The following is a 15,524-nucleotide window of genomic DNA, read 5'->3' as shown; positions in this document are numbered from 1 at the left end:
TTCTTTTTTTTTTTAAAGATTTATTTATTTATTTTAGAGAGAGATCGAGAGAGAGAGCACAAGTGGCAGGGGCAGAGGGAGAGGGAGAGAGAATCTCAAGCAGACTCCATGCTGAGCGTGGAGCCTGACACGGGGCTCGATCTCATGACCCTGTGATCACAACCTGAGCCAAAACCAAGAGTCGGATGCTTAATTGACTGTGCCACCTAGGCACCCCTCCACTGTGTTTATTTAATCAGTTCATGGGGTGAGACCACCATCATGGTATTGATGTCAGGGGCCGTAGTGGTATATGGAAAGAGCCTTAGTATTGGAAGAAGCAGCTATGGACCTCTTTCAACTTTCCCACTTATTAACTGGTCACAGGCCCGGTTAGCTCAGTGTCTGCAGAGCGATGATAATTCATAACCTTGTGAGATTATGGTTAAGTGGAAATGAAAGAATCTAACACAATGCCTGGCATATACCAGGTGCTCAGTAGGTATTTACTGAATTTATCTGCCACGAATACAATTCATTCACTCATCAAATTCATATTTATTGGGCATTATGCCAAGTGCCAGTCAATGTCCTAGACACATAATTGCATTGTTGAACTATAAGAGACAAAGTCCCCATCCTCAGGGAGCCTAGTGTGTGTGTGTGGGGAAACCATTAAATGCTCACACAATAAGTGTAATTATAACTACCAGGAGATATGGGATGGTACAAGAGGCACTCCTCAAATGCTCTGTGTCCGAAATGAGACTGGTCATCTTTCCCTGTGCCTGTTCCTCTTCCAGGATCCTCCTTCTCAAGGCGATGCCACCATCTACCCATGTCCCAAAGGAAAGCCATAGGAATCACCATGAACCTTCTTGCACCTTAACACCATTGCTTTGTCTCATGGTTTGCGGCTCTTACTCTGGTGTTGCCTGGCTTTCCTAGAATGGCGTTGTAACAGATCGTCACAGCCTGTATAGTCTACAGTCGTGGTTTGAGGAGTTAGGGGGACATTTTACTCAGGCCTACATTATTACAGTGGCCTGTGCACAAGCATCTGTCGTAGGTTTATACCGCTCCAAGAAAGGCCTTGTGTTAGGTACTTGGAAACTTACTCTCCTGGAAGTAGGAAAAAGATAAGTTTTGAAAACATCCCAGTTTTGCCCAGGGCAGATCCGCTGGTTGCAGACAAAGAGAAGCTGTGAAAAGAGTTATTTTTTTGCCTTGTAGAGCTGGAAGGCATACCGTTCTATTTGGTATGATTTATGTAGATTCATTTCAATATTTGATTGGGTTTTAGAAATATTCTTCCTCATGGAAGTCGTTAGAGTATGGCTGTGTACCTGTGACCTCTAGTCATGCTCACAATCTCTAGTCATGCTCAAACTAATAATCTAGGAATAGAAACCATCCCCTCGCCAGATGGTGCTAATTGGTAAGCCAGGGTCATCTACTCTCTCGGACCCTGCCCTGTCCAGATTGATTCTGATGCAGAATAACCCTTGAAATGAAGTGTGTGGCAGTACCGCCACTGGGCAGTAGAGGGCGACAGAACCACACTCAGTGGGTACAGCCATGCCGGGAGTCCTCTTGCCTGCCGGATCTTTTAAGACTTTTCAGACACACAGGGCGGTGTTATTATTCCCATTCCCCAGGTGGGGAAGCTGAGTCTCAATATTATTCCCAAGATTAGACAGCTGGGAACACTGGAGACAACTACATTTTTAGACAGGAGGGGTGGTTGGAAGGGTCCTTGGGCTGGGGGACTTGACAGAGCATTTTACGCAAAATGGGGAGAATTGTCATTGTTCAGTGCTGTCCCAGTTAGAAAATGACGGAGAAGGAATATGAACTCAAGCTTTCTGACTCCAAATCTAGGGCCCCTTGAGTCTGCAGAGAGTATGTGAATTATCCATCCCATTCTCCTGGCATTCACAAGTACAGAGATGGATTTCTGCTCACTCACCACACTTACTCTGATTTCTGTCCTCCTTGGCCCTTGTTCCTAGTTCTAGAGTAAATAAACAGGCCAACACAACTCTGAATGTTGGCAAGGAGGCCCTGAATCAAAACATGAACCCAGACCCTTGACCTTCCTGGGAGACAATATTACAGAAAAAATGAAGGGAAGGTCCTCAGATATTACACTGTATTTCCACGTGCTGCGTTGACTATATCGAAGCCTTGATTATGTGATGATGACAACAACAGCAGTGTTGTACTGAGCTGTTACCCTGGGCCAGGCACTGTGCTCGATCATGTCATTTAATCCTCCCAAGAAACCAGCGATGCAAGTAGTAGTATTCTTATTTCACAAGTGAGAAAAGTGAGGCCAGAAAAATTACATAATTAGCCCAAGTTCACTTGGCAGTCGATCCAGCATTACTTGGATGTAGACCTCCTCACACGCACTCTTACAGCTTTCTGGTGCTGCATTCCAGGGGTTCCTGGCTTCTTCGGTCAGGTGGCCAAATTCACAGCACTTTCAGAAGTTGTCCCAATGTTACATACCCAGAATGCAATTGATAGTGTTAATGATGGGATGAAAACAGTGAAATCACATGCCATTTGCACAGAAATTCCAGTACTTGGAAGTCCTAATTGTAGTGTCTTGTTTTCCCAGAATTCAAGATTTCCCAGAAAAGCCAGCCTAACCCTGAGGAACACAGCATAATGGTTGTCTTTCCCCTGGGATTCTGAGCACCAGAGAGCATTCCTATTGGTTCAGAAGATGGGTAAGACTTATGACAGGGGCGCCTGGGTGGCTCAGTCGTTAAGCGTCTGCCTTCGGCTCAGGTCATGGTCCCAGGGTCCTGGGATCGAGCCCCGCGTCGGGCTCCCTGCTCCGCGGGAAGCCTGCTTCTCCCTCTCCCACTCCCCCTGCTTGTGTTCCCTCTCTCGCTGTCTCTCTCTCTGTCAAATAAATAAAATCTTAAAAAAAAAAAAGACTTATGAGAAACATTTAAAATCCCAGAGGAATTAAAACTTCTTTCCCTTGTGTTGTAGGGGGCAGATCACACAAATTGTGTAGCTTGCCTCACACAATGGACTACAATTTAAGTCCATTTGTTTGCAGTAAATGTTACTTACATACATATATATGTTTAATGTACTAAATAGAGTCCTTTTTGCCTCACTCCGGTACCTAGTTTTTATCAAATATAAGGCATTCACTAGGCCCATTTGAAGACAAGCCATCAAACAACCCCCCAAAAAATCTGACCCTGCAACTACAAGGCCCAACATCAGCCTTCCTGCTCTTTATCTCAAGGGTCTGCCTGGTGAGTGGGAAGGAAGAGACAGTGCTTCTGGTCCATAAATGGCGGCTTCCGACCCCACGACCTTTGCATTTAAGAGTAGAGTGAGCACCACTGAGGTGGTCGTTTGTGCTTACAGCCTGTAATTTGGTGCATATTACGTGAATAATTAAGACTATTTGGTATATCACATCAAGGTCAGTATTTTGCATTCATTTCCAAGCCTGTTCTGTAGACCCTTACTTGCTGCCTGTGCTATTATTATGTATCTCCTGGTTTCCCCTACACTTTTCTTCTCTTGATTCACAGTGTGCTTTACCCATCAGATCACTGACCCTCTAAGCAGGAACTTAGTTCTGACTTTTGGCTCAGGGAATCCCTGATAACATCACAGTAGGACCCAGACACCTCATATCAAACAGACACACCACCGTGAGAAGCACTAAAGCAGAAGGAAGAGATTTTTATTCTTAGGTAGTCATGACGATTCTTTTCTCTAGAGTCATACCTCCGTCTATCAATGCCATCTGAGAGCTAAGCTGGCGGGAAAGCCCGGAAGAGATAGTCAGCATCTGGCTCCCACTGCTCTCACTTTCCAGTTTCTATAAGGTCTGGAGAATGACTTTACCCCTTCCCAGTTACCACAACCACATCTGCATGATACGCAGAGCGAAAGCTGCGTGATTTATGATGTGTAAGACTATGATTATGAACTAGGATTTCGCAAATCCAGCCCGGTGGGAACATACGCTGGAGCGTCCATGACCATGAAACTGAGCCCAGGTCTTTGTGTAGGGCTGACTGCCCCCTGCCTCACGTGGATCCTCCTGTCAGAGAGCAGGCAGGGCCCTCACCAGCCTTGGGGGCCAGGCCCTTCTTCACTAGTTACGGAAACCCACAACAGTTGAACACTGGCAGCTGTATCTGATCTCGAAGCAGTTATGTTAGGTCAACAGATAGTCCTTTTAAAATCTTGATATCGGACCCCTTTAGGGAGGCTGTAGCTCTCACAGTGTGTTATTTCCCACACCTAGACCTGTACACGTTTATGTTACCCTGCTGCTGAGTGTGTCAGGAAGAGAAAGGGTACCCGTATGCAGATAGCCTCCCTGCTTGCCTCCTTGACTAAGGAAGACACCAGGAAGGCAGGGGGCTGCAAAAGAGATGGGTGCTTACTGTGCTGGTCGCTCCTGTCTCTTGTCCCGTCCACTGTGCCATCTGGAAGGATCCTCAGGAAGTGGCCCCCGTTGCTACAGTAGAGGAGTTTGGGCTTCTTGTAATTCCCCGGAGGCAGATTAAACTTCTCCATCAGGGCGGTGAAGGTTGTGATTTCCCCTTCAGCCATGGCTCAGCAGCTGCCGGTTACCGCGTTTTCAAGGCTGTAAGAAATTAGACAACCCTGTAGAATGTCCCACCGGCAAAGGTGCCACATACCCTTTCAAGAAGGGGAGGAGAGCCTCAGGGCACGGGGCTCCTGGTAGGTTAGTAACCACAGACTGCCCAGGTGATGGCCACAGGAAATGGGCCTGTGCGGTGGGCAGTGGTTAAGGAATAAAGGTCTCTGGCCTGGGAGGGATTTTCAGGACATTTTTTACTTCCCAATTGGACACAGCTTTGGACCAGGCTGTGCATTTTTTAGAACTTCAAATTTAATCACTTGGCCAAGGGAAAAAAAAATAATGTTTTGGTCCCTCCTTCTGATCCACACATATTCTCAAATTAAACACTGGAGTTGCACTAAAATAACACCTGGGCCCTGGCTGAAACCCACAAAAGCCGAGAGGCCGGCACTGAGGTTTTGCTCTCCATCCTCCCACTGTTTTGGTTGGGGACTGCCGGCCCCGCAGAGAGCCTGACTGTTGGGGACCCATAGGAAAAGGGATGGAGGCCTCGCAGACCACCCACAGTAGGGACTGCCAAGGGTCCTGCGTCAAGGGTTTGCTGGTGGGAACAGCAGTGGAGCGGGGAACAAGCACATGGCAGGTGTTCCGGAGGGATCTAAAGGGCAGACACTGTACCAAAGGAACCTTGATGAGACAGATCCTGATGAAGGGTCTGCCAGTTATCCTTCCCCAGCTTTCCGTACGTCCTCATATCACACAGAGAAGGTGGGTCTGTCCCTTGTACAAAGGCTGTCTTCCTCCTCGTTATTTTCTAACGAGACATACTTATTCTGACACAGCAGCCGCCATATTACACGGTATAATCCTCCAATAGTGTAGACACCCACTCTATAGAGATTTATATCGTCATGTAAAAATGCATCAGTGACACAAAGCTAAGTTTTAAAAAGCAAAAGTAATAAACATTAGAATTTTAGAACATCTCCTTGCCCCACCACTTAGGAGAACAATGCACTGGTGACAACAGGGATATGCAGGAAAGAGGCAAAGAAGAGCCGGAAAACTATGTGGGAGCTTCCTTACAAAAGTGATCAGGTGCTGGCTGTACACGGTGATCATCAGTAATGTCAATTATATTATTATCAATTACATCAAGTGTATATTATCAAATATAGCAATATAATATCAATTATAATAATAATGATCATCATCATTCACACGTTCTGGGGTACAAGTTAGCTCATGTGACCTTCCTTATTACTCTTTGAGACAGACACTCGTATGATCCCCATTTTTTCTAAAATGACACCGAAGCTGACAGATGTTCGATGGCCTGTCCAAGGTCAACCGCTTCTAGGTGGTGGTGCCAAGCCTCAAAAGGAGTGTGTTGAAACAAAGCAGTCACTTGGCCTTAACACCATGAAAAAGTGAAGGGACTTCACTGATACTGTATCATTGCCGGAAGTGGGATTTTTACCTCTTGTCTAGCACGTCTGTGCACGTCTCTGCCCCCATGAGCTTGTTATTCATTAAGTTATTCATTTGTGACCCAGATGTTGGCTTTCACCAACTTTTGTCCTCATGTCAACCTTGAAGCGAGACTCCAGGCATGTCCTCATTCCCTGAGAGACCCCACAGCGCCAGGCTCTAGGGAGCACTGTGAGCTTCACAGAAGGTCTGCTAGCCTCCTGCATGCCCTGCACTAACCATCCATCCATCCATGCATCTCCAAGGTGGCCTCATAGAGCTGCTCACATGGAAAGCAATTCCATCAATAAAAACAAAACAATTTGAGTAATTTTCCTGGAATTAAGGTTCATGCTGGAAGCCTCTCTTTGTTTCTTTTGCTCCAGGCATTTTAATATCTGTGGTTCATGTCTTCCAGTCTGCAGTCACACGGGCCAGTCATGGTCGCCGGTTTCAGCTATGCTTTGCAGTCGCTCCAGTGACCCCCAAAGAGCATTTTGGATATGCTACATAAACTATATTTAAAGTCAGGCCATCCCAAACATCCCCTTCACATATGGTGAAACTCTATCCAGCTCTTTTCAGATAATGTAGTAACAGATCAAAAATGTTATTTACATCTGCAGACTTCACTTTGTGGAGTACATGGCATTTCTTTCCCAAATCTACACTCTCTCTTCCAAACCCTCCTTGTTCATCCATAAGCCTCTACGTCTATGGGCCCACCTTTTCCTTTCACGGTCTCTCTTTCTGTCTTTCTGCTCAGCCCTTCTTCGCCCAGCCTCTCAATCTCTCTCTCATTCCATCTCCTCCCTCCACTTGCTTCTGGATCTCCTTCTGATATAAAGCAGTTTAGCTCTTCCAAACTTGGGCGTCTTCACCTATCACCTCTCCATTAACATGCAACAGTGATCGGATCTCTGTGCCTTAAAGTACAGCCAAGAGATAATAAATATTTTTTGGGGTTTTTTTTTTCCCCCAAGCACTTGCTACGTTGTATTCTTAATTTGGTACAGGAGACAATAATTATATGCTGGTGGTTGCCATTTAACTGTACAAATAGCCATTTGTATTGCCAGTCTTTGGTGGACAGGATTTTGTTTGTCATTGTCCCTGGGTTTCCTCAAGTGGAGGTCCCTGTGTGCCCCTGACTGTGTGGGCTTCAAGGATGGCTTCCCTTCTAGATCTAGCACCAGTGGGGAGTCTCTGTTGAGTCGTTTTCGAAGTGCTGGGTATGAATTTGGCTCTATCCTTTGCATTCTTGCTTCTATCCCCTTGGTATGAAGGGGGACCAGATAGACCAGCAGGCTCCTGAAGTTGGAAGCTCCAGGTCTGGCCAGGGATTGTCCTAATGCTCACATTCTCATGTGTGTCTAAGCCTGACAGCCTGGGCTTCATCACTGTGGAGATCTTGGCCAGAGGCCAGCAGGTCCTCAGGTGTCCCTCTCCTCCCGACCACAGTGCACCCCACAGTTATAAAGCCATGACTGTGCTCTCTGTCTTCTCGCCCCCAGTAAGAGGGACAGTAATGGGGGGTGGCTGCACTGACTTCAGATCGCTCTCACCGCCCTGCAGTTCACATCCATAGCTGGAAACCTGAGGAGAACATGTTGACTCCTGAAAATCAGCCTTGAGTCAACATGAACCTGATAGACTGTGGCAGTGGGATTTATGACTCAGCTGAAACGTACAAAAAATGAAGTCCCTTTTTGTTGCTGAAGGAAACCCCAGAGGCACAAAAAGCCCTTGTTTTGGGGGGGGGCTCTATTTACAATTTACCTATATTTTGAGCAGTAGTTAATCCTAAGTTCCTTGCCTACTCAGGATTCGTTAAAGGAGAGGAGTGAAGGAAGTCTATGACATGATAAAACCATTAAGCCCAGCCTTCACGGGCCCTTGGGGATTTTCACAAATTGTTCTAATAAATGAATCCATTAACTACATGAAGTCAGGCATTAAGCATAATGGAAATTTATGAGTCCTCTTGCCTTTTCTCTCGTTGGCCTCCTCTTCCTAGAGCCCCCCACACCCTCACGCTCACCCAGAAGCATCCTCTCTCGCTCCCTCCACCTTCCACCGTGGCCGGGCTAGGTCATTCTCTCCCTTCAAAAATTCATCTCAGATATGGCCTCCTGCAGAAAGTCGATGTGGACGCATCCTCCAGCCCTAACCCACTCCTCTCCCTCCACACCACACACACCGGTTTAGATTTTAGTTGATTCCCTATATGCCCCTCTAGTAGCACATTTACCCGACGGGAGCCCTGGCTGTGATTGCCACGTATGTCTCCCGCTGAAACCATCCAGTGGTTTCCCACTGCTTGGGGGAGAGACCAAGGCCTTATCCCTATTGTCTCATAACGTATATGAGTGTCGAGTCACTATGTGGTACACCTAAAACTAATATACTATTGTATGTCAACTACACTTCAATTACAAACTGTAATTACAAGTTCCCTTTTGCTTTTTTAGAAAAGTTCTAAGGCCTTAACAGGGCCTGCAGGGCTCGGAGGACCAGCTTTGGCTTACCCCCTGCCTCATCACCCACCATGCTCTTTCCCCACACTGGCCTTCCATTTCCCTGAAACCCCTGTGCCCCTGTTCACCCTGGGATCTTGGCCCACACGGTTCCCTCCCTCTAGAGCACGATTCCTCTCTTTCCTTCCACCCCACTTGCCTGCGTGAACGCCTACGTTTTGTTCAATTGCCCATTCCTCAAGGAAGCCTTTGCTGACTTTCTTTAACTGGGTCAGGTTCCTCTCGTTCTCGTAGAACCATCTAACATTTCCTCAGAGCTCTTACTTCATTTTTTAATTACACATTCATTCATGTGATTATTTAATTAATGTCTCCCTTTATGACTGGACTGTCAGCTCCATAATAGTACAAACCCATCTGTCTTGCTCACCATGGTATCCCAGTGCCTGGCAAAATGCCTGGCATCTAATGGGCCCTTGATAAATATTTCTTTAATGAGTAAATGAATATAATTTAACTAAGGTTACCTGACTGTCTCCTTCACTAGTCTCAGAAGCTCCGGAACAAAAGCTATGCCTCTTTTTCTAGGCCCTGCATTTATTAGCAAATGCCTGCACATAATCATTGCCCTCGGCATATTTGTGAATTGAATACCAGGCCGGTCCCTTCTTAGGAGCCTCTAGTGGAAACATGTTATCAGAAGACCTTATTAGAAGGTGGGGTCCTACAGGTATTAACAGAGAGGCTAAACCAAGACCCTAAACGTATTCTAAGAGAGTTCAAATTAGGCTGGAATACTCTACCCTTGGTTAAAAGCAGACCCAAACATTTTTCCCCATCTTGTAGAAGATACTTCCTTTCTTCTTTGAAGGCAGCAATATTTGGGAATTGAAGGATCTCAAAAAAGGATCAGATCTTTTAGTCTCGAGTCTTTACCTCACTGCGAAAAAGTTTCTAGGGCCTAAAAAGAACTCTAGGTTTTGTTATTTCTGTCAGGGAGTGCCAGGTTGGCAGGAACCCACCTCACACCCTCTGGTGAGGAAAGTTTGCCTGAAGAAAGGGAGACAGGGTGCTTTTCTGTCTTTTTCCCCCTCCTCCCCCACTCAGGGATCTGCACCAGGTCTGAGGTAGGAATGTGTCCGTGGCTGACTGGCGGGGCTAGCATCTTGGTCTGGTGCTCCCAGGCCAGCTGTGTTCCGTGAGCTGCAATTTCATCCTCCAGAGCTGGCCGCAAACTGTGGACGTGGCCATGGGGTGGACTTGATCGCGTGTAGAGGAGGTGGTTCCTCCAGGTTTGTGAAAGCCAATTTTTAAATACTCAGGTTAGTAAATCATTAGTGGGCTTGAAATCAACCCTTGTGAGAGTATTTACACCACAGAAATTGGAAAATACTATAATCAGGGCTCTTTTCTCTCTTTTCTTCTCTTTTTTCCCCTGCCTCCCTTTCTTCCTTCAATTTTTTTTTCTTTCCTTCCTTCCTTCCTTCCTTCCTTCCTTCCTTTAATCTGATAGCTGGTTTACCAGCATACTACTAGACTCAGGTTTTAGTCCTGGCTGGACTCTCAGTAGCAAAGTACTCACTCAGCCTCACAGAGCCTCAGTTTCCCCATCTGCAGAATGGGGCCCCATTAGCTACCAAGCAGAATTGCCGTGTTCAATGATCGTGCATATAAAGTGCTAAGCCCAGCATTTGAAAACTTGTAAGCATTCACAGATGTTAGCTTGATTATCATTCTCCATGTAGCTTGTTTCGTTTTGCCAATCCCCTGTGCTATTGACTTAGCATTGAACAAACTTGAGTTTAACATTTAGTAATATTTTAGCAATATTTTAAAAATATCATTTTCTAAGCAATCAGTTAAAGCTTACCATTGCCACTGATGTGCCGTGATGCCCTCTTCTCGTTTACTTGGGCGCTGAATATCATGTACTAGTCACCATTCTCAGTGTATTCATGGGTTTGTGTGTTACTGCCCAGGGTGACAGAGAGCCTGTGGGTTCAATGTCTTTCTCTCCTGTTCTTTAATTTAGAATCCTTCTAATCCTCAAGAATCCCCAAGTCACTGAGAATAAACCATCCCCTGGCTTCCAGGATCAAATATTATTTGAGGGAGATCAAGATGTCATACTGTAGATGCCAACCACTTCTACTCAGCACCTGCCACAGGCAGACTGTTCTGGAAATTTAAAAAAGAAAATAAAGAGAAAGAAAGGGAAATGAAAAGAAAGACCTGAAATCCCTAATCTACATTCTGAGATGCAAAAAGCTCTGAAAACTAGACATTCTTTCATAACTCAAATTGTGGCAAAACCTGACCCAAACTGTCCTGAGATGATTTAAAGTCTTTATCATCCTCTGTGTTAATATTTGTGTAATCACCAATGTTTCTGATGACAGGGAACTGCCCCAGACCCCGCTGAGGTTGTTCCATAATATACAATATACATACCAAACCACCTGTCTAAAATCCCCCAAAGTCTCCACTCAGAAACATATCATCCCAAGGCTTTTCAGAGAAGGTATTCTGAGCCTGTAATAGAAATCACAGTATCTGTCTTTAAGGAGGTTATAATCTGGCCATACCAGATCAATCCAGCCAAGCTTCCAGTAAAAGGGGCATAGATGCTTGGACCGCATGTAGCTGGCCGGAAGCAGGGCCTGGAAATCCAGTCGAGCTGTATCACCTAACAGCTCAATCGCATAGCCCCCACACTCCTTCACGAGGAGTAGGAAACATAAGCAGAGACGCACACATTTCCAGGGATCTCCTCTAGTGTCCATTATTTGTTCCCTGGGTTCTGGGTCTTTAATTCTCTGCAGTGGAGCTTATCCACCCCCAAAACTCAGACCCCCCATAGAGCATCATTCATTTGGAGGTCAGGAATTATTTTGATGCTTAGAGAAAACACCCTCCAAGAGGAGAAACTGCACACTCTCCGGCGCAGCAGCATGCTCTACAGGCCCCAGGTACTGGTGCTCCTCTGTCTGGAGCATCCTGCAGGCTCTCGGCCAGCCTGAAGACCTCCACACTTCTTACGTGGATGTATCCTTCCTACAGACTGATGCTTTAGAGCCCTGGGCTTCCAGCCAAAGGGAAAGTGATTCTGCAGGGGCTCTGGGCCCGTCCTCTAGGCTGCTCTCACTGATGTGCCTCCAAAACTCTTTTGAAAATGTTGTGCAAGTTACAATCTCCAGAACCAGCCCACAAGGACATTCCTTTCTCGAAGACAGCAGACCTTCCAACTCGTAGGAAGATGGTCTGCTTGCTAGGTGTTTTCTGTTCTTCCCTCCTGACCTACAAAATTTGGCTTCTCCAAGCTCAGTCTTTTGAAGTATGTGTTTGTTATCTCTGGAAATGCTGAGGGCTTGCCCTACCGTATGTTTCCCAATAGCCTATTCTGGACATAACCATAAATAATCAAGTAACTTCATAAATCATAAAGTAATGACGTTTTCTTGAACATTTACTATGTACCAGGTACTGTCCTAAGTGCTTTACATACATTATTTTAATTAATCCTCAGAGAAGTTCTGTGGGGGTAGGCATTGCTTTTTTATCCCCAGTTTGCAGCTAAGGACACCAAGGCTTGGAGAGTTTAAACAGTTTGTCTAAGGTCACACAGATAAATCAGTGTTAGAGCCAAGATCTGAACGTAGCGTTTTCTAACTGCAGAGTCCATGATTTTAACTGCCAAAGAAATACGGGAAAGAGACGAAACGTCCTTTAGATAACTGACCCTTAGCTTCTCTCTTCTCTGTACTCCCCCTGCCCTCCCAGCACCCATAACTCACACAGCCCCACCGACGGATACTTGTGTCTCTTGAATGGAGTCATTGCAGGTTCCTCCCTTGACACAGAATGGTCCTCTTTCTCAGCTCAGTGCGATAAACACCCCCACCAGCACTTTTCTGGTCGTCACTATGATGCTTCCCCAAGATGACCCAGTGGCAGTCAAGTCCCTCCTGGCCTTTGTTACAGTAGAATCAGTTGCCATTGCTTTCAAAGGGCTGGGCTGAGGCCAGAGCCCACTGGGGGAACTGAGTGGATAGTCCTACTTCCGACTGGGCTGGAAAGGCCAGGAAAAAGGGAAGTTCGCATAGACTTGGGTTTGGTTTCTGCTGTGTCATTAACTCTTTGCATGACTGGGCAAGTCATTAACCTTTCTGATCCTCCGCTGCCTCATCTGTAAAATGAAGCTCTTAAGCATAGTGATCTTGTATCCGTGCTGTGAAGGAGGAGTAGAGCAAGGCAGACCTGGGGAGGACCTCACATGTAGTTAGCGCCTAGGAAATAAAAGGTGTTGTTATGGTTGTTAATAAGAGCCTATGGTTTACAGCATTGGTTATTTACATTTTGATGGCACTTGGAGTTTCACAAAGCATTTTATATGAGTAAGCAGGCGTCTCTGGATGCCTGTTGTGTGTAGATACTACATGAGATACTTGATAATCATTTTGTATTTTCTATTCCTCCTATGACATGGGATAGATGAGCCCTGTCTCTTTTTCTCTAGCCAAGAGAAGTGTGACACAGAGAGGCTGAACAGCTTATCAAAGCAAATCTGTGGCTTAGCCAAGAACAAAACCCTGAGCCCTAAGACATCAATTTATTATGTCAGCCCTCTGTTGGGCAGCTTAATTTCCATGGGCCCCATGCTCATTCAAAACATTGAAGAGTAAAAAGGACAAAACTCACATTTCTGCCAGACAGATGATATCCAGGCGTCTCTGGAAGAATGGTTAGCAATCCCGGCATGAGGTTTCATGTTTAAGGTGCTTGGATACGAAGGAGGATTGTAAACCCCGTGGAGCTCATTTCACATGTCAGAGTCTATTCTGGATCTTGAAAGTGGGCCATGGAGGCCCCGGCTCTGCCCCAGAAGAGCTACATTCCTGCAGAGGCTTCTAGCGCTATGCAGGAAGCAGGCGGGGGAGCAGGGCCCGGGATTTGCAAAGGGACCCAGTGTGTGTCTCCACCAAAGGGCCGGAAGAAAATAATAAGCTGTCCCAGCGTCAGCCTGCCGAGGCTTAGTTTTTGCAGAGCCTACATTAGGACAGTATAAACCTTGTTTCCTTTTGCATGATTTCTTTTTAAGGACTTCAGCTATTTTTAGAGCTTCCTTTCACTTGCCAGCTCTCTTTGATTCCACACAGAAAGTCCAAAAGGGACCATTCTCCCATCCGCACATTTTGCCCTGTTTCAGCAGGCCCGATGGCTCCTGTGGGCCTGTGAGCATGTCATTGGTATTCCTCACGCAGCCCTATCCATAACCCAGCCATTGGCAGGAACCAGGTGGGTTTTATGGGAAGAAGATGAAGTAAGAGAATATCACCGAAGGCCCCGGGCAAGGACTGGTGTTTGATAAGGGATGAAAGAGCTTGGAAGTGTGTTGAAATCTTGTATCCAAGAGGGTAAACTAAGATAAACCTGCCCCCGGTGTCTAGCATCACCAGGAAGGTGCGTGTTGCACATTGCAAGCATAGGTAGGTACCAGTAACCTTGATAATAGACTCATCTGTCAACCGTGGCCTCTCAGGGGAATTTGCTTTCAAATTGGCAGGTAGTTCAAAGCATGGTTTGCTTTCATTCCTTCAACTCCTCATGGTTCCTCTCCTTGTTTATTTCTTTTTTCTGACTGATCTTTCAAAGCCATTTATACCCTGCACCATCCACTGCTCCTTTCTCATGCTTTCGAGATCAAAGGGTTATTCTGTTGGGTGGGGTTGTTTGGAAAATGGAGAATTTCTACATTATTGGCCTTTGAGAAAGTAGATTAGGCAACAGGAGGGAAGAAGAAACATCAGAGGGACTTCTCCTTACTTCGCTAGGCTGCCATCTTTTTGTGCATAATTTCTGCTGGCTTTCAAAGGTCCTACATTCCTTGGTTCCTCCTTGGTGTTGGCGGGTTTATGGGGCTCCTTGGGAATTCCATAAATCTAGACATTTAGATGGGCCCACGGGGGTGGGGCAGACAGAAGGCAGAACATTTTCCAGTATTGTATTCTTGACCCTTCAGTGGTGGGAAGACCTTTTCCATAGATGTGTTTGGGTAGAAAACAAGTAAATGGTGTTGCTTTTCGAAACTGTCCTCGATAGGAATAAGTCATTAGTTTGTAAAGTTTCACACTCTGTGATGGGAGTTTTGTTGATTTGATTTGCAAAAATTCTTTACACAGCATTTTCAGCAACATAAGTATTATGGGAAACAGGATACCTGCCTCCCTGAGACTAATGGTGTTGGGCCCACCATATCTAGGGTAGCTCCCCTTACTTCCCTGTCTATACTTCTATAACACTTATGATAATTTATGATCTTATATATGTGTTTGCTTCCTAGTTATTGACTGTCTCATGCCAACACACCTCTGAGCACACACACGCACACGCACACACAGTGGATTATAAGTCTCACGAGGACCCACATTCAGGTTTGACTTGCTCACACATGACAGCACCTAGATGTGTGCCTGATGCATACTGATTGCTCAGTAAATATTTGGGAATGAATGAATTCAAGAAATATGTTCTTAGAAAAGCTGTTCGGTTTAAAAACCTAACTTACCAAAAATAGTCCTTTCTGTACAGGTCCATTTAAGTGTGGTAATTAGTGTTTGTCAGAGAAGAGTGTTTGCCAAGGGAGTTGGAATCACTGGTTATCCAGATAGGACTTTTAAGGAATAGTATGAGGCCCGTCACTTTCTTTTCTCTCATTTTCCCTTTGATCTGTACACCCTTTCTGTCTTCCTGTATTCACTAAATGCTAACCAAGTATATGCCAACCATGGTAAAACAGGGGTAATGCTATACCTGCCTCACAGGATTGGTGTGAGGATAAAATTAGATCATTGTATTTACCAGTTTCTGGCAAAGTTCCTGACATATGAAGAGCCTGATAGATGTTAGCCATTAACATTATCAGAAATATTTATGGAGCAACTATGATGCACTTTCTATCTCAGAGTCTCCAGAATCAGGAAAAAGAAGAGCATCTGTAC

General features: G+C 45.6%; 1 protein-coding gene and 1 long non-coding RNA gene across 8 annotated transcripts in view; one reads left to right on the top strand and one right to left on the bottom strand.

The window, feature by feature from the left end:
* LOC141374906 (uncharacterized) overlaps nucleotides 1-15,524 on the top strand; it is a 366,943-nt gene that overhangs the window by 284,534 nt on the left and 66,885 nt on the right. Inside the window, exon 6 of the long non-coding RNA XR_012382109.1 lies at nucleotides 2,606-2,717. This is a non-coding gene — a long non-coding RNA (uncharacterized lncRNA). The remainder of the gene's footprint in view (nucleotides 1-2,605; nucleotides 2,718-15,524) is intronic.
* Nucleotides 1-15,524, bottom strand: part of FGF1 (fibroblast growth factor 1) — a 93,806-nt gene that overhangs the window by 15,880 nt on the left and 62,402 nt on the right. For 5 of the 7 annotated variants that reach the window (XM_073905536.1, XM_025852238.2, XM_073905531.1 and 2 more), the window contains one exon: nucleotides 4,416-4,618. In XM_073905536.1, the coding sequence (XP_073761637.1) occupies nucleotides 4,416-4,584 (169 nt within the window). In that variant the 5' untranslated portion in view covers nucleotides 4,585-4,618. Of the gene's footprint in view, nucleotides 1-4,415; nucleotides 4,619-10,396; nucleotides 10,541-13,224; nucleotides 13,510-15,524 lie in introns of those variants that run through there. The other 2 variants (XM_073905533.1, XM_073905534.1) reach the window with 2 other exon arrangements.

Source organism: Callorhinus ursinus, unplaced genomic scaffold (genome assembly GCF_003265705.2).
Source record: "Callorhinus ursinus isolate GAN/ISIS: 27379988/994484 unplaced genomic scaffold, GSC_fseal_2.0 scaffold23, whole genome shotgun sequence".
NCBI lineage: Eukaryota > Metazoa > Chordata > Mammalia > Carnivora > Otariidae > Callorhinus > Callorhinus ursinus.
This window is presented reverse-complemented; position numbering and strand designations above follow the sequence as displayed.